Below are 19172 nucleotides of genomic sequence, written 5' to 3' on the forward strand. Positions count from 1 at the left end.
CCCTCTCCCTCTCTTCTGCGGCAACACGAGCGGTCTCTGGATGTCTCTAGAGCGACGCCCTCCTTCCGCTGTTGTATGTATATAAGGGGGCGTGTGTTTGGGTATTGAGGATTATCAAGATTTCTTTCAGGATTTTGTGGATTTTCGAAGTTTCTAGTTTTTCGCCCAAACTTTGAGTGGTGGTCGGAGCGGACCAGACCACCCAAAAAATTTAAGAGTAAAGTCGGTAATATAATATGTCATCGCCTGGATTGGATCTCAAATCGAATTTGAAACCGAATCTCATTTTGTTGGTGTCGGCCCAAATACACATCTATTGAAAAATTTTCATTTGCGGTGGCATTATTTTAATATCAAAAGAATAAAATTACCCCTTTTTTACCAAGTTTTGGATGTCCTGCTTGGCTTGGTTGGTATAGCTTGCTAACTAATAATAGATATATTTTATTTACATCTACAATAGAGTGTAGATGTTTTGGGTTGTTTGGTTTGCAAGCAATACGCTTAGAGTTCAAATCCTCACTTTGGAATAATATAGTTATCTTGTAAATGAGCTCATTTGAGCTTTCCATCAATAGGTTTAGAGCCCAAATTTTATTATTTTAATTTTGAAATGTTTGTTATTTGTAAATGAGCCAGTTCAAGCTCGGCTCTTTAATTCGGGCTTGCGTCAACTCATGAAAAACTGAGCCAAGCTTGAACACCCTATGTTCGGTTCATTCAGCCCTAATTAGGAAAATACATTATCAAGACTGGAGAATTGCCTTAACGGTGAGGATCTGAATCTGTTTTTGAGATCTCCCCAAGCTTGGGTCTAAATAAAAAATAAAAATAAAAAGAATTTTTTTTGTGATAAATGATGGTTAATTGCCAATGGCTCCTACTAGGAAAACTTGCTGTAGACACAAATGTATAAGTCAAAATCAAAGTTGTTAATGACTTTTCTTTTTGAGAGAAAATGGAAATATAGTCAGATAATAGCAGCAACAGAACCAGATTCGACGACTTGAAATCATTAAAATGAGTAAGCAAAGCCTCGAACACATTTAATTTGGAATAATTCACCCGCCCCAACTAGGTCAAGAGAAGGGAGTCGCTTCCCCTTCGCCACGTTTTTTTTGTGGTGAAAAGTGGGAAGGAAATAAGGGAGCTTCTCCCTCTTCCTCCACTCATGAAGTGGTGGGGAGGTGGAGAGGACCCTCATGAATGGAGGGAGTGGAGAGTTAACAAGTCCTCAATTCTCTTTATTTTCGGTGAAAGAGAGAGAACAGAGAGGAGGAAGAAAAGAGATCAAGGAAGAAGGTGCCAGGGAGAGACGCTATGTCAGTGAAACGGTAAGCCCTCTCTCCTTTCTGCCATTGTTTTCAAAATGAAAAAGGGTGTCATCGACAACCACTCGATCGTCAGCATCATGCAAATGGGGATTGAGAGGGGGCAGACGGAACAGAGGGTGGCCTTCTATTCCTGCCACCACTATGAAGAAAAAAAGGGATGGGAGACAAAGGGTGTTACTGTCTCCGCCCGACACCACCGCAGAAAGAAAGAAAAATTGGCTCAGTTTTGAGACTGTGGTGGTAATTTTCTCATGTAAAGTGACATTCATAAACCCAAGCTCGAGATTCTCTAGTTTAGGTTGTTACAATTGGTATCAAAGTTAAGTTCCAAGTACAATTCAGTAGCTTAAAGTCATAGCTAGTTAAATCACATGCTAATTAGTTAAAATATGTTAGGAGGTATGGATGCTAACAGACGCTAAAAGAATAGAGCATCGGACAACTATACAGATTGATTAGATGGCGATGATCCGAATGTAATTTGTGACGACCTTGATAGATGTGTCTAGGGTGATCGAACACATGACACCTCTCATTCCTCTCCTGACACCAATCGTTGTTGTGATTAATGATGACAGTTGCAAGAATCAGGGATTTAGACCTGAGTAAGTAGCACCACCCCGCTCATCGGCTAGAGAAACACCAACATCATGGGGATGCCTTCCTCTTGGTCATATTAGAAAATGACCAATGAAGAACCATGGATGTAAGAGTATAGCCGTTTATAGTACGGGTTGTGGTAGACCCCGTTACGACTATTTTGGGGCAAGGCCAAGTATTGTTGCACTAGCCAGGAATGGTGAAAGTCGAGAACAACATATGGCATCAAGTCACTAGGATTCTCTGTGGGTTGTGGTGCAGCAAGACAGAGGTGCTGTCAGTCCAGAGGAAGATTAGGAAAGAGGAATGTCACAGCCCGCACAAATTACACCCCTACCTAGGAGAGGTAAAGGATACATGAATAGGCATCGATATCTTTGTATATTTTGTACTACATCGACAACTGCACCAGCACCAGTAAGAGTTTTTTTGAACTCGGAGGAGCCCACATACACCCCCAAGTACCCCTTAGTGAGCTAGTGGAGTTTTGTGATATATATAGTAATGCGTGCTTTTGTTTTTGTTGTTTTGGGTAATAAGGACCGTTTGTGACTTAGTTGTTATCCAGATTCTCGAGTTATATTATGAAAAAACTTGTGAATTTTTTTTTACTTGATGGTCTCTTTGTTTTTAAAAACGATGTTGTTTGCCATAATAAAATAATAGCTTATAAATTTGTGTGTGATGGATGAGTCTTGCTTTCATATTGAAGAATGAATTATATATATGCATGCATGTGTAAGCTTACCCAAATTATGAATGCAATATGAAGACTCATCAAGGTACAACTTACCAATCAAGGGGCTCTCAGGCAAGTTGCACCCTCACGTATATGACAAGTTGAGGATGACTCAGCAATAGAGGGTACTACAAGCCCCAACATACCAGTCAACCCACAAGCTTCTAGGAGTGTGTCCCATTACAACAATGGGGATGAGGGTGGAGGAGTGTCATCAACATCACAAAAACAAGGGCATGGTAATGTAGAGAGTGGTGTGCCTCCCGGATATACCATCGAAAGAATTTTGTATGAGTTGCTACAAAATTCAAAACAGTAAATTCAAAACTTGGTGGTATCAGAAAATAGTTCTTGGACTGAAAAGTTTAAGAACATAAGAGTACGTGCATTTGATGGGACTTCAGGAGGAAATATAGCAGAAAAATAGATTATGCAAGTGGAAAAGGTATTGGATGCAATTCAGTGCCCAGATGATAAAAAAGCTTGGGTTGCGGCCTTTAACCTAGTAAGTAATGCAGGGGACTGGTGGTGATCTATCATGGAGGTACTAGATGATAATGAATTTATCGCTTGGAATATTTTTAGGAACAAATTTTACCGACAATTTTTTCAAGAATAGAGATGGAGGGAATGAAAAAAGAAGAATAATTTCAAAAGCTGAGTCAAGATAATATGAGTGTGACAGCCTACACAACCCAAGACTCTGTTATTCACCTTTTAGGGCATTAGAAAGCTCGTGAAACCAATGATTATTTCATATATTCAGGCCAACAAATACCTACAGAAGGGTTGCCTTGGGTATTTGGCTTATATGAAGACATAAGTTAGAGATAACCCGATGATTGCAAAGGTGAAAATTGTACAAGAATTTATAGATATTTTTTCTAATAAACTATTAGGACTTCCACCAGAAAGGGAAGTCGAGTTTCAGATTGATTTAGTTTCTGCTACTGCACCCATCTTCATTGCACCTTACTAGACGGGACTTGCGAAACTAAAGAAACTTAAGGATCAGTTACAAGAACTGTTGGATGTTGGATTTATCTGATCATCAGTGTCACCTTGGGGTGTATTGATTTTGTTCGTGAAAAAGGATGGGTCACTTCAAATGTGCATCAACTACAGAAAGTTTAATGCAGTCACCGTAAAGAACAAGTATCCATTGTCAATGATGATTTGTTTGAATAACTTCAAGAGGCATCATGGTTTTCAAAATTGGATCTTCATTCTGAATATCATCAGTTAAAGATCAGGGTGGAGGATATGGTCAAGATGGAATTTCGCTCAAGATATGGATATTATGAATTTTTGGTCATGCCTTTCAGTCTGACGAACACCTCAGTAATGTTCATGAATTTAATGAATTAGGTGTTCAGACCTTATTTGGATAAGTTTATAGTGGTATTTGTGGATGATATTCTCATCTATTTGGCTAATAAGGAATAACACACAGAGCATTTGATAATAGTATTGCAAATACTTAGAAAAAATAAGTTATATACCAAGTTCTTCAAATGTGCATTCTGACTCGATCAAGTCTTATTTTTAAGATATATCATCAGTAAATGAGTAATGGTAGACTCCATTAAGATCGAAGCAGTAACCAACTAGTTCAAACCCAAGAATGCCACAGAAGTTCAGAGTTTCTTCAGTTTAGCACGATATTATAGGCAATTTGTTAAAGGATTCTCAATATTGGCAGCCCCAATGACCAAATTTACAAAGAAAGAAGTGGAGTTCGAATGGAATGAGAAGTATGAATAAAGCTTCTAAGAAATTCAGAACTAATTAATCATTGCACCGGTGTTATTTCAACCTTCTGGCATTGGCGAATTTACTGTTTATAGTGATACATTACATAAGAGATTGAGTTGTGTCCTGATGCAGCATGACAAGGTTATCGCTTATGCATCTCGACAATTGAAGGTGCACGAAATGAACTACCTAACTCATGACTTGGAGTTGGCAAAAGTAGTGTTCGCCCTCAAGATTTGACTACCTAACTTATGACTTATATGGAGAACAAATTGAGGTATTCACCGACCACCAGAGTTTGAAATATCTATTCTCTCAAAAAAAATTAAATATAAGGCATAGGTGATGACTTAAATTACTAAATAGCTATGATCTTGAATTAAAATATCAACCAGAGAAGGCTAATGTAGTGGTTGATACTCTTAGTAAAAAATCAGAAGTAGTTATAAGGTTAACTATATTGAACCTGCTTGTCAGCATCGCAGAACAGAAAGCAAAGGTTCAATGCCATCCGGATCGATTGATGTTTGTAAAGATGACCTTAGAGTCAAAAATTTGGGACAAGATGAAAGAGAAACAACCCCTAGACATGGAATTGGAGGAGATCATATTAACAATATCTAAAGGAGAAATGTCAAACTATGCATTCCTAAGGATGAGAAACTTAGGAAATTACTACTGGATGAGCCACGTCATTCTAGATATTTCATCCACCTTGGTAGTACAAAGATGTACAAGGACTTGATGGATAATTTTTGGTGGAGTAGAATGAAAAGAGATGTCGATGAGTTTGTCACCAGATGCCTTATGTGTCAATAAATAAAGATCAAACACCAAAGATCAGGAGGACTTTTGCAACCGCTATCCATTTCAATATAGAAATGAGCGGATATCACAATGGATTTTGACACAGGATTTTCAAAGATTAAGAGAGAATTGAATGCGATTTGGGTGAACATTAACAAGTTAACAAAATCTGCACATTTTCTCTCATGCAAGACAACTTATTCTTTTAAACAGTTGTCTCGCCTCTTTATTCGAAAAATAATAAGATTGCATAGAGTGTTAGATTCTATCATTTATGATAGAGATTCAAAATTTACCTTCAAGTTCTGACAGAGTTTTCAAAAGGCAATGAAAATGCAATTGAATATGAGTACAATTTTTCATCATCTGATGGATGGGCAGTAAAAAAGGATCATCTAAATGCTGAAATACATATTACGAGTTTGTGCATTGAAATATTATGATTCATGGCTTAAAATTTTGTCACTGATGGAGTTTGCATATAATAACATTTTTCAAGCTAGTATTGGTATAACTCCCTATGAGGCTTTGTATGAGAGACATTGTAAAATGCATCTATGCTAGGATATGGTAGGCGAGAGAAAGCTATTAGAGCAAGAATTAGTTCAGCAAATAAAAGAACAAGTTAGATTTATTAAAAAAAATTGCTTACAGCTTTGACTCGCCAGTAAAGTTATGCAGATCAAAGGCGATGGGAGTTAGAGTTTGAGCAAAGTAATAATATTTTTTTTTTAAATATTACTTTTCAAAAGAGTCGTGAGGTTTGGAAAGAAAGAAAAATTGAGTCCAAAGTACATTGGACTCTTTAAGATTTTAGAAAGAATAGGTCCTACTGCTTATAAATTAGCATTATCCTTATCTTTGTCAATGATAAATAATGTGTTTCATGTATATATAAGCCAGATCCCTTGCACATATTAGATAAGAATGAGGCAACCTGAGAGCATGAGTCAAACATCCGTGTACAATTCATGTATATATAAGTAAAATTCATAACAAATCTCATTTTAAAGGAGGTAGAATTGTAAAACCTGACCTAGCTGGCTGAATGGGCTCGAGCTCACCTGACCTCTAGCTTGGTCAAGAGAAGGGGGTCTCTTCCCCCCCCCCCCCCCCCCCACCCACCACACACACTTTTTGTGGTAGGAAGTGGGAAGGCCCCAAATTAATAACAAATAAGGGAGTCTCTCCCTCTTCCTCTCATGCGTGAAATGGTGGTGAGGTAGAGAGACCCCTCATGAATAGAGGGGGTGGAGAAGTACAGGTGAGTCACAGGCCCTCAATCCCCTTCCATTTTTTTTTAGAGAGAGAGAGAGAGCCACTCCATTGACAAAAAGGTAAGCCCTCTCCCCCTTCTTCCATTGTTTTTGAAATGAAAAGGGGTGCCACCGGCACCACGCAGATGGGGAGAGGGGGGGCAGACGGGAACAAAGGTTGGCCCATTGTTCCTGCCGCCACCTTGAAGAAGAAAAGGGTCGGGAGACAGAGTGTGTTCATCTATCTCCGCCCGGCACCCCCCAGAAAGAAAATTTTCTTTTGCTCAATTTTGAGACTGTGGCGGTAATTTTTCTTTGAGAAGTGGCGTCTACCAACTTGGGCTCGAGAGGCCCCTGTTCAGATTGTTACCAGTACCACTTAACAAAGAATGGTAAGGCCGATCCAAGCAATGTTGGACTCAGGCCAAAATGGTTTTGCAGAATGATACAAGTGCGACTTTATAGCAAAATTCACTGAGTCGATTGACTTCTTTTTGTCCCTAAAAAGTTTATTGTTTCTTTCCTCCCACACAAGCCACCATGCGGACATCAGCGACCACTTCCAGACGTTTTGCCTTTTTGAGGAAGATTTGATTGCCGATGGGCCAAAGATTAATTGCCTGAAAGAACTAATCTGACTGACGTTTACTTTAAGGTTGTCCAAGCGAGCATCTTGTAAACTTGTCACTAGGTTAGCGGGACATCACGAGTTCAAAACCCATAGGGGTGTCCTTTGCTGCAAGGACGAAGCTAAGTGTAGTCTCTGGTGAATAGGGAAGGGAGGACCTCAAAGGTTTTACCAATCGGAGGCCTACAGATATGCAGTCGGTGATTGGGTGTGCAGACTGGGCTGGATGAAGTGATTTCAGACCCAGGCCCATATGAGATATTGTAGACTTGGAACTGTTTTGGAGCTTGGACCAGGTAATCCGCAGCTGATGCAAGACAAGGACCAACCTAAACTCACTGTGAATCTACTTCTTGGTTGTGAATGGATCAAGCCTCGAGTTTGTCTTGGTTTCCAGCTGACTTAGGCACAACCAAGTGGCTGCAGTGGCATGGGCAGCACGGCCCCTGTAGACCAGGTCTGGGTCTGGTTTTAGGTCCCAACTCCCAAGGAATATTAACATACGAGGCTTGCACTCACATAACAAGTAAACAATATAACGTTTTCATTTAAAGGTACAATTGGTAGTTAAGTGTACATTTGCAAACCTCTGAAACATTTTCTTGCCAAGGATATTTGGATTACCAGTTCAGCACTTTTTCATGAAAGTCGCATGAAACAAACGAGGCCTTCCAGAAAATGACTCATTTGTTTTTTAAAGTAGGAACATTTCCCACTTCATGGAGAAGGACTAAACTGATTCCCACTCTATCAGCCCCACAAGAAAAGCAAAACTTTTCCTACCAAATATGTTCACACTTTTCTCTGTGACTTTTCTAGGTGCCGTGTTTGGATGACGGGGGCAAAACTTGGTTTTGAAAAACCCAGTTTTTTCCTAAAAACCTGATTTTTGGCAAAACATAGTTGGCTAAAAAACCAGTTTAAACAGGCAGTTTGGAAGGCCAAAAACCAGGTTTTTGAGTTTTTGGTCACCAAAAACTGCAAAAATAGAAAAAAAAACACGATAAAAAAATGGCTGAAATATTACAACTACAAAAAAAAATCATAAAAAAAAGAGGTTGGTCATTTTTCCAATCACCCACCAGTCCGAAAATGGCTGGGATGGTATCGCCTTTCCTGGCAACACCATCTTGACCATCTTCTGGTCGGTAAGTGGTCAGAAATGGACGAATAATTCCTAATAGGAAAATACACAAGAAAAGAGAAATCCTACTAGGCCATTTGTTAGCAGTTGAAAATGACTTCTTCCGGCCGGAATGGTACTGCCCCATGCAGGCGGCATTTGTACGGCCATTTCTGGCCGGTGACTGAACAGAAGTGGCTGGAATAAAGGATATGAGAGCCGGGTCAAACGGTAGAAGCAAAGAAGGCAGTGGGAGCTGTTCCCTCCCTCTTCCTGATAAACTGGGTTAAGAAAAGAGGGGGGAGCAGTTCTACAAAACTAGATTGAAAACCTAGTTTTACTTTACCTGGTTTGGTGGCATCCAAATAGGCACAAACCCAGGTTTTTTGGGTGAAACCTGGTTTGACACTCAAAAATAGGTTTTCACTCTGGTTTTGCGTGTCATCGAAACAACCCATTAGGAAAGAATTTTCACAGTCCTTCCTATAACTTTCGTAGAAAACCATTAGGATCTAAATCCATTTACTTGGATTCATTTGTCAAAATGGGATCCAATCGATAATATGATCTGGGTTCGGTATTAAGTTTCCCACGCGAATGTCAGATTTCAAATAAGTTGGGTTCAGACACTATTTTAGCTAATCAAAATCCAATTTTAAATTCGAATCTGAATCCGATTGTACTAGAACCGTTTAACTTGGACTTGATAATGCTTAGATCCGACCCGTTTACATCCTATCAGGGTTTACATTGAAAAGCTGCTACTTAGAGGGGCCTCCCCGATATTTACCACTCCCATTTCTTTCTTCTCCTGCAAGACAGAAAAAGGGTCTCTATATTGGACGCAGAGGTCTGCGAGAGAGTGAGAGAGAGAGAGAGAGATTACGGGAGATGGAGTGTGTGTTCGGGCTAGTGGGTGATGGGTTCGCTCTGATAGCGGCCGATACGTCGGCGGTGCACAGCATCCTCGTCCAGAAATCCAACGAGGACAAGATCATGATCTTGGACTCCCACAAGCTCATGGGCGCCAGCGGCGAGAGCGGCGACAGGTCTCCTCTCCTTTCTCTCCTTATTTCTTCCTCCTTTTTTTTGGGGTTCTGAGATCTTTCTCCCAACAATCATTGTTTTTGTTTGAAGTTGGGTGAAATATATATTTTTCATGGTTTTGGGCATTTTTGCTTATTCTGGAAAGTTTTTGGGGCTTTTTGGATAGCTCGATTCGTATGATTTAGGGATTAATTTAACTTTTCATTACAGGAGAAGGGTAAAACTTGTGCAAGTTTTTGACTTTTTTCTCTGTTTGTTTATTGATTATGTGTGGAATCTAGGGTTCAGTTTACGGAATACATCCAGAAGAATGTCCATCTCTATCAATTCCGCAACGGTATCCCTCTCACCACCGCCGCGGCAGCGAATTTCACCCGAGGGGAGCTCGCCATTGCACTGAGGAAGGTACTGTGTTGATCTTCTTTGAAATATTTGGAGTTTTTCAGTTGTAGTATTTTCGTGAAGTAATAGAACTGGTTTCCTTTTAGGGCTTTGAGAGAAAAGTGGTAACTTACCCCTTTTATTTTCTAATGCTGATTCTATGATCTATGTGTATAAATGAGAAAGAATTGTTTTGAAGAAATAAGAAACAAAAGAAACTAATCTGTTGACTATACAAGTTTCTTAACTAGTCAGAAGATCCCTCCACAGATCCTGGCTTTCTTCTCTCAGTGCCGATATTATTGATGGTAGGATCATTAAGAAAGAGATGTGGAAATGCACTATAAGAATAGGCAACTCATTGAGTGGCAGAGCTAAATAATTGAAAGATTCACGTTTCATTCGGCAAGAGATCTGGAAGTTTGTGGAAATAATGGGGAGACAATCTACTTTAAATAAGTGAGGTACTGTTTGGATCTTCTAGGAAGATTTTTGGCTTTTCAATTTTACTGTTCTCGTGAAGGAACATAACTGGTTTTCTTTGAGGGCTTTGAGTGATCCGTCTTTAAGAAGGCAAAGGGGGTTTTTCTTATTAGGCTTTTTGATGCAAAGCTTGGGAATTGTGGCATATCAAGCTATATGTTGCGTTAGTGTTTTATAGTTGTTGGGGTTCTGTAAACACCCCAAATTTTCACTCACCTTCCTGACATTACCACCAAGCATCATCATAGCTCAGAACTTGCAAAAGTCTAAATTGCATCTGCAACTGTCAAAATTTCTCTATTTTTGGCTCAGATGTTCAAAATTCTACTCCTGACAGGAAACAAGAATCTCCAAAGCCCAGTTCAGGATTACATTTCATAAGACATGTCATTGCATGAGCATTTCATATCACTTTACTGCACAACATGTCATTTCGAGGTCAAGAACTCTCGATTTCAAAATTTTCAATCCAGATTTGAATTTTAACTCTTTTTAAAATCAATTTCAAAACCCTGGGTCTTCAAAATTATCAATTCTTTCCATTTTACCCCCAGGACTCTGAATTTCAAAATATTTTATCAGGAAAACAATCTGGATAATTTTCAATAAATTTCATCTCAGATTTCGCCCTTTTGTCAATATCTTCCTTTTACAAAATCACCCTACAGGGGCCATCTCTTTTCAAAATTTTTGTTTTGCCAATTAGTCTAGATTTTATGAAAATTCCAAAAAAAGGATTTACTATCTTGTCCTTATTTCAATAAAGAAGCAATGTGGGGCCCACATTGAGGTGGTGTCACATAGGCTTTTCTTTTGAAAAACCTGAATTTTGAAAAAACCCAAAAATATAGGAGCCTTGTCCCCTGGATTGGTGCCACTTGTCTTTTTCTCTCTCCTCCCATTTACCTGCCAAGTGTCAGTGTAGGGTTCACCTAGAGGTGGCGCCATATGTCATTTTCTCTCTCCTTCCATCCTCCGACACGTGTCAGTGTGGGGGCCATCTTAAGATGCCGCCACATGTCATTAGACATTCTCTTCATTTTATGCCACGTGTCAGTGTCCACCATCTTCACCCTGTGCCATGTGTCATTCCAAGGTCACCCTGAGATGCCACGTGTCATGTGCTGCCTTGTCCAGAAAAAGTAGAGTTGTCCCCTTCTGAGGTGGCGCCATCTGAGGTATTTTCTCCTGCAGCAGACACATGTCACTCCCTGCTTTTCTCAGAAAAAGTGACACATGTCACCCTCTGCTTTCCTTAGAAAAAGCAAGTGGCATGTGTCATTCTCTGCTCTTCTCAGAAAAAGCAAGTGACACATGTCACTCCCTGCTTTTCTCAGAAAAAGCAAGTGACACATGTCACCCTCTGCTCTTCTCAGAAAAAGCAAGTGACACATGTTACTCCCTGCTTTTATCAGAAAAAGCAAGTGACAAGTGTCATTCTCTGCTCTTCTCAGAAAAAGTAAGTGACACATGTCACTCCCTGCTTTTCTCAGAAAAAGCAAGTGACACATGTCACCCTCTGCTCTTCTCAGAAAAAGTAAGGGACACGTGTCTCTCTCTGCTTTCTTCAGAAAAAGCAAGTGACACATGTCACTTTCTGTCTCCTTCAGAAAAAGCAACAATTCAAATATTCAAACTCCAGGCTGAGGTGGCGCAAATCCTGAAGTCTCCTCCCTAAATTCATTTTTTGAGATGGTGCCACGTGTCCCTTTCCCTCCCTCTTGCCACATGTCATTGTAGGAGCCACCCTGAGATGGCGCCACATGTCATTGTAGGAGCCACCCTGAGATGGCGCCACAATTCAGGGAGAGCCCTGTTTGAGAATTGAACTTCATAATTCCATTTTTTTCTTTCTTGGTGTCCTTTGGATTCACGTCCCTCTGGAACCCCTTATCAACGTAGCCGCTCTTTTCGGGAGTTCCAAAACTGCTGGAGAACACAAGGTAAGCCTCCATTCCTATTAATTTCACCATGATAATGCTTTTGGTTTGATTCGTGTTGTCGTTTGAAGAAAGAGCTCATTCGAGGGATGGATTGAGCTATTCTCATAAAACGACATATATAAAAAAAATATAATTATGCTTCCTTGATGATTTCTAGCATTCATGCATTTAGTTAAATTTAATTTATATTTTATTTCGTTAATTTAGCATGTTTCTTAGGTTAATTAGGTATTTATTTCAATTCTGCTCAATTTCAGTAGCTCTCTGTTTTTGTCAGTCAGTCCACACGTCATTTCATGCATTTATTTTTCATTAAAAATTATAAAAAAATCATGGAATGCGCCTTTAGGTGTCCCTAGAAATGTGCCAAAAATTCGGAGAGATTTGAATTCGTTTACTGCGGTAAACGTTCAAAATGGTAAGTCGGGTTTTGTTACTCGGGATGCATTTTAAAAACTCATTTCCGACTTGTAAAATCGAGATCTCCCTCATGGGAGATCCGATTTTCGATCCGAAAGATGTTCTGAACTCGGGAGGATGTCTAGTTTTTAACATGATTTTCTACGATTTTTCTGATTTTTTGTAATGTCTGACAAAAATCCGAGAGTTCGGGACACGTGTCAGAGCCTGATTTGGGCCTCTGAGACTTTGGATCGACTTAGAGCTATGGGTTCTCTTTGGGTATTGCTCCAAATCCGAATCTGTAAAAAGTGAATGTCATGTTCGGGATGTCCTCTGTTTGCATCTGAAAGCCTGTGATTTTTAGAACAGTTGTGATATCTGTTTCGGATTTTTCTTGTCAGTCTCCTGTTTTGCCACATTTGTCTGTTCTGTCGATTTAGGAATGAAAAGTTAGATTTTTATCTATGTTTCTGTTGATCAAATACCGAAGTCATGAACATGAAAGTTGTCCCTGTAGGTGTCGTGAGTAGCTCTGTTAAATATCAGAAATTTCCATGGCTGTTTTCTATTTTTTTAGCATTTTATATCAGATTAGGTCGATTTTACCTCCATCAGAACCAAATCCCCATTACCGAACTCACCATAGTTCAAATCCAGAGGCTGTAAAAACCAAAAGTGTTCCATTTCGGGTCCTTTAGCAGTCTGCAAAATATCAGAAGTTTTCATGGTGTAAATCTTGCATTATCATATTAAACATTGCAATTGGTTCGGGTCCATAGGCAAAATCCACCCTTTTTAGGACTTTCTTTAAATTTTAGCATTCAAATCATATCATTTCGTGTTTTTTAGCATTCTAGGCTGTTTATCAGAGTAGGTAGATGCTTCATACCGAATTTGGTGTAATTTGGAATTCATTTGAGGCTCGGTTTAGCCATATCATAAAAACAGGGCTCCGCGGGACCCTGATCCAAGCAAAAAACAAGCGAAATTCGTTATTTTGAATAAATTGCAAAATGTCAAATTCTGATTTTACAGTCCTAATGTGTTTAGCAGCATGTCGTCATGCCTCATCATGCATTTCATCATCATTTGATTCAATTTGAATTTCAAAATCTCAATTTTACCAAGTTTTTCTTCAAAAAACCCTGATTTTAAAGGTGTAACTTTATAATTAGGGGTATTTTGGTCATTTTGACCACCATTTCGAATTTCAAACTATTTTCTACTAAATTTCCTGCATTTACATCATTTCAAATATCAAGGAAGCATGAGAATAGGGTTTATATCCAATTAAATCCAATAATTTCATAATATTATTGGAAAATCTTGGAAAAACCCACATATTTGAGCTAACCTTATTTCAAGTTTGGCAGAAATATTCAAAAGAAGGAGCTGAAGTTTGCAATTTCTTTTATTTCATTTATTTAGTGATGTAATAATGTAAATTTTGGAATAAGAGATTTAATTTCCCGCTTAGACTAGGATGCATATCATATAGTTTGAATTTATGCAATATCCTGTTTATATGATTCATGCATTTTATTTCAAAAGCACTATGGATGTATACGAATGGCACGTGCACCAACTCTTAGGGAGTTGATGAACTCGGTGGAATCCATATTTACGGCCCTAGTCGGAATATGGACGAGACCCAGATCCATATCTTTCTACTAGTCACATTGAGCCTACACTCTTAGGCTATCTTAAAATGCACATCATATTTCCAATATTTTCAAAGTATTGTGCATTAAATCAATTAAACTCTGAACATATTCATGGCCACAGTCAGAATATGTGAAGGATTTATTTTGACTTAATACACATTTTTCCAACAAATTTATTAGAAAATCTTTCAAAGTGCATTCATTCACTCATATCATTTGCATAATGAAATCATTGGTTTTCTCGTGATTTTCTTAAGAAAATTTCATTCTCAAGAAATCGATTTCTCAAGAAACTCTGAGGATTTTCCGAAATCGGTTTTCCCAAGTCAAGTTTTTCCACAGTTTTCCATGGAAAACGTTATTTTCTCAAGATTTTCAAAAGGGAGTCTCTCACCTTTTTCAACAATCAAGATCGATTTCCAATTTCTCAAGGCTAAAATTTTCTGAATTTCAATTTCCTAAGATTCGGCTTTCTGTCTCCAATGAGTTTTCCTATAAATTTTCCATCATTTTCCTAAGAAAGTTCTCAAAGTCTGAGTTTTCCTGAGAAGTGTTTCCCTTTTCAAATGTTCACCTTTTTCTCAAGAATCACTTCTATTTTTCCAGGATTTTCAACTATTCATGATTTTCCCACATCTTTATGAACTTTCTCGTGATTTCAAAAACCCTTTTCATCTGAGTTTTCTGAGAAATTGACTTTCACCTTTTTCCTGAGAAATGTTTTTCAACTCTAAAGGTTTTCTGAGCATACATCATGTTTTCCAACTTACATTTTCCAAAGCCTCATAGTACATGCCTGAATTCTCTGTCCTTGGTTCGATTACCCCTATTAAAGGCGGCAGGAACTGTGGAACCTCGTACCGACAGATCGAGCCCCATCCCATGGATTTTCCCGCAATTTTCAAAACGGAGGCGAGTATTTCAAAACAATTTTCAAAATCCGGTCAAGTTTGAAGCGCGAAAGCGTTTCCCTTTTTCTCTTCCGCAAGGAAGGGAAGACGGGAAAATTTTTGCGACGAAAACAGGTTCCCGGCTTATGATCTGTTGAAATCTGGGGAGCTTTAACATAAACAAAGTATAAATAAGTTCCATCAGACTAAGTTAAGGGGTACCCTAACATAATCCCAATTCAAATCACGTATGGGTTTTGAATTCAACTCAAGAACCAATTCAATTTGTTTACGTTTCTAATCAAGGTCTAAGAAATTTTAGATCTATTCATATACATTTAGCAGGCAAAAATTATGATTCCAAATTTGCTTTAAGTCTAACTTTGCCCTTGATGTCAGTTTGATAAAAAAGTTGCATTTTGATTGTTTCATTCAACAAATCTATTTCCAAAATGTAGGAGGTCAGGTGGGTTCCCACACATCAGAAACTGATTGAAATAACCATAAAACTGCTCCTTGATGTCCAACTTTTATCTTCAAGAGAAGTTGCGATCAAGTGACTACCAACATGACAAGGGATACAAGTTCCATAAGAGCCTTTTCAGTTCCTTTCTTTTCAATGCAAATTGATTTACATCACCATGAAAAGCAAATGATGTTTTCCAAAAGAATAATAAAATATGCAAATTTATCTGCAAGGAATTAATTTCTTGACTGTTTTCTGCACAAGATGTCCAAGTGCTTCAAGTAAGCAAGCATTATCAATGTGGGCTTCTAGAGTTTGTGTTGGTGATTGAGACTATTTCTGTCGAAGAGAAGCATCCACATATAGAGCTCTCCACATATAGAGCTGCATGTTTCATTTGGACAACAACCCCCACCCCCCACCCCCAAATACCCTCATCTTTTTTTCTAAGCAATACCTACTCCTATCTTATCAATAAATTAGTGGTGACAACTTTTTCTTTTTCATAGAAGTACTTTCCAACCTCCAGTTAAGGCCTTTAGGTGTAAAAATCTATGTCACATGGACACTTCACCTAGCATGTGTATCCCATATTGACACGACACGACACTCGGACTCTTCACGGACACGATATGGCACTTCATTGACATAGTCAAACCAGTTTCACGCACAGTCAATATCGCGTCATTAACTTCATCTATTTTCTTTTATGATCTCACTTAGAGTTTTTTTCTTTTAAAATGTCATCAATTACATTACATTTCAATTTCTTCTTAGTTTAATTATTTGATGTTACTAATTGTAGTGATTTAAAATTGTTGTTTTATACATCTACTCACACACATACATACATCTATGTGTGTGTACAGCCGTGACGACATGTCCTAATATGAAAATTAGCATAGTGTACTAGGTGTATCTGCATCATGTCCCGCTCCCATATCCGTATCCATGTGACATAGGTAAACTGGGAGAACAATATGATTGATTTCAGTATTTCATCTGACAGCATGAAGATAATATTGTGAATCATTTCGATGTTATTAGTAATTAAGATACTTGACATATTTGTGGTTTCTCCTTTGATAATACTGTTGTAAAAGTTATTTCTCCCTCATAATGATTCTCGGATGAAAATATCTGAAAATTTCCACAAGAGTTAAAAGCTAACAAAATTTCTAGGCTAGATTGGAGGCAGATAAGATAAATCAAACTTTATTACATTCCACACCATCATCATCATCTTGATGCATCTGTCTTAGACAAATCATCACCGCTACCATGATTGTCCTTAATACCAAGTTCTTAGTTCCTTACCCTTCATAACATTGCAATGTGCAGTTTCAGACTTTAAAAAGTCCAATTCATAGCTTCGTACTTGATAAGGTTCATAAGGAACCCACAAAGATGATACTCAACAACAAAAGTACATTAGGATGAGTTCGTGCAACAGGGCATTCCTTTTGCTGAAAACTCTTATTCTTCTCGCTATGGATCAGTGAAAAATTTGCTGATGAACACATAAGCCAAAAGTTAATCACTACTTGAGATCAAAATCTGTCCCCAGAAATCATTAGGTTCCATAGAATATGAAGATTCCATAACTTGATAAACAACAAAACTGAATCAGTACCTTGAAATTAACCACAATTCCATTTTAATAATCAAGAATTTTAATCTAGAAGGCTTGATGTTAACCATGAACTTGGACAAAGTTCATCTGATTGGATACAGTCTTAAGTAAATATATCTACTTCAATTTATGAATCACAAATGTTCTGCTCTAAATAGGCCTAAACTATGGGGCGAGATCCAGGAAGGTTACTTTTAGGTTACTTTTCTCTTTTCAGATGAGAAAAAATTGAGATGAGACCAGGTTTACTTGTCTTGCAAGCTCGGATAATCTAGCTTCATTCAAGTCAAGGTGGTTGCACTGGGTATTATGCCAACTTATAACCAAATTAGTCTAATTTGCGTATTTCTAACAGCTTGTATCATAGCTCTTGCATCACAAATGGTTGTAAATATAATGTTTGTACATGGTAATCCCACTTTACCACCTTGGAAGAAATCTCCCGCTCTTGCTCTGGAACTTTGCCTATGGCTTATATGACATGAGCTAGTTTAATTATTTAGGTAACTTCAAATAGTCTTACTGAACAGTTTTCGTAAGTGTCTGACCTATTCTGTGTGTGTTTGTTTGTTTTGGATTGCATTAGTTTTTGTTGGATCCAAAGATGATTTTGTCTCTGCAGTTGTAATAAAACATGTTTAGTTGAACATTCTGCAACTCAATGGCAGAGAAAAGCTTTCACTCAAAAAGGAATAAAAATAGTTATCCTTAGGAGATCATTTGAGTTGTTTGTTCTAGACATGTATAGAGCTTAGTTCTACTTTCTACACCATCTGTACAATGTTTACCTGTAGATTTGTCACACTTTGCATGCAATCTCTGTTATTACTGTAGAATGTGGAACTGTTCATAGCAGTCGGTTTATGTTGGGTTCTGTTTCATTTCTCAATTCTCATTTAAATAATTGCATTTCCATTAGCCACTCTATTGATTTGGTCTTTTTTTTTTTCCTTAGAATCCATACTTCGTAAACATTCTTCTTGCCGGTTATGACAAAGAAACTGGTCCATCTCTCTATTATATCGACTACATTGCCACTCTCCACAAGATCCAGAAAGGTGCATTTGGCTATGGCTCCTATTTCTGTCTGTCAATGATGGATAGACACTATCACAATGGCATGTCTGTGGAGGAAGCTGTTGGCCTCGTAGACAAGTGCATAATTGAGATCAGGTCTAGACTGGTTGTTGCTCCACCAAATTTTGTTATCAAGATCGTGGACAAAGACGGAGCTAGGGAGTATGCCTGGCGTGAGACCATCAAAGATGCTGGTGTTCCTGCTGCTTAATTTGATCTCTTCTATTCCATGTTTTCCTTGCTTTCAGTTTCACGTCACACACTTCCCAGCAGGAAATTATACCTCGTTTTCGTTATGCCACTGTTAGATTCAGCAGCGTTGTAGGACAGTATTTTTGTGGTTGGTGATACTGGAAAATGAACAATTGGTTGTGTTGTGGATGGGTAGAGATTGGTTCACATTTTCACTCTTAAAAGAATTTCATGGTAATTCGTAGTCTTTTTTGTGCCCTTTTGCCTCTCTTTTTAGGGTTAGGATAACAAGCCATTCATCATTTGGAAGATGTTCATGGTAGCTGCAGGTGGGCCTCCTGCAGAATTAAGGACTCATGGACAGCCTTCTAGCTTCCTCTAGGGATGTCAGTGGACGGGAGCAGGGACAAGGTCTCCACCCCTGCCCTGTCTCAAATTTTTGCCCTCCATCCCCACATGGGTTTTGATTTTAACCTCTATCTTCGGTCTGTTCTTCGTTTTATGTCTTCCATCCTCGGTTTAAACAAGGCGGGGTTGGGGTCTCGTTTCTCTTGGCCTTTCGCTGTTGCTGCTTTCCGCTCTTAGAAGGAGAAGAGAAATGGGAGTTCACGTGGTTCGTTATAGAAAATATAAAAGAAAGGGTTTTATATATATATATATATATATATATATATATATATATAAAACAGAGAGAGAGATGAAAACCTCCTCAATGGAAACCCTCCCCAAACTTTCTCAATGGAAATTTTTAG

The 19172-nt window shown here is 38.4% G+C and overlaps 1 protein-coding gene across 1 annotated transcript; it reads left to right on the forward strand.

The window, feature by feature from the left end:
• The first annotated feature begins 9061 nt into the window (after nucleotides 1–9061).
• LOC149829289 (proteasome subunit beta type-2-B-like) lies at nucleotides 9062–18658 on the forward strand. Its single transcript, XM_090018026.1, has 3 exons — nucleotides 9062–9291; nucleotides 9571–9694; nucleotides 18107–18658. Exons 1-3 carry the CDS (start codon nucleotides 9134–9136, stop codon nucleotides 18437–18439), a joined length of 615 nt encoding a protein of 204 aa, XP_089874152.1. The 5' UTR covers nucleotides 9062–9133; the 3' UTR covers nucleotides 18440–18658.
• The last annotated feature ends 514 nt before the right edge of the window (nucleotides 18659–19172 follow it).

Source organism: Nuphar pumila, chromosome 9 (assembly GCF_984573655.1).
Source record: "Nuphar pumila chromosome 9, dmNupPumi1.hap1.1, whole genome shotgun sequence".
Classification (NCBI taxonomy): Eukaryota; Viridiplantae; Streptophyta; class Magnoliopsida; order Nymphaeales; family Nymphaeaceae; genus Nuphar; species Nuphar pumila.

What these genes read in the sequence shown, in the direction of transcription:
- LOC149829289 (XM_090018026.1), top strand. Translation starts at nt 9,134, where the DNA reads ATGGAGTGTGTGTTCGGGCTAGTGGGTGATGGGTTCGCTCTGATAGCG. An exon ending in AGCGGCGAGAGCGGCGACAG is followed by an intron (nt 9,292 to 9,570) that starts GTCTCCTCTCCT and finishes TGTGGAATCTAG; the next exon opens with GGTTCAGTTTACGGAATACA. An exon ending in TCGCCATTGCACTGAGGAAG is followed by an intron (nt 9,695 to 18,106) that starts GTACTGTGTTGA and finishes TTTTTTCCTTAG; the next exon opens with AATCCATACTTCGTAAACAT.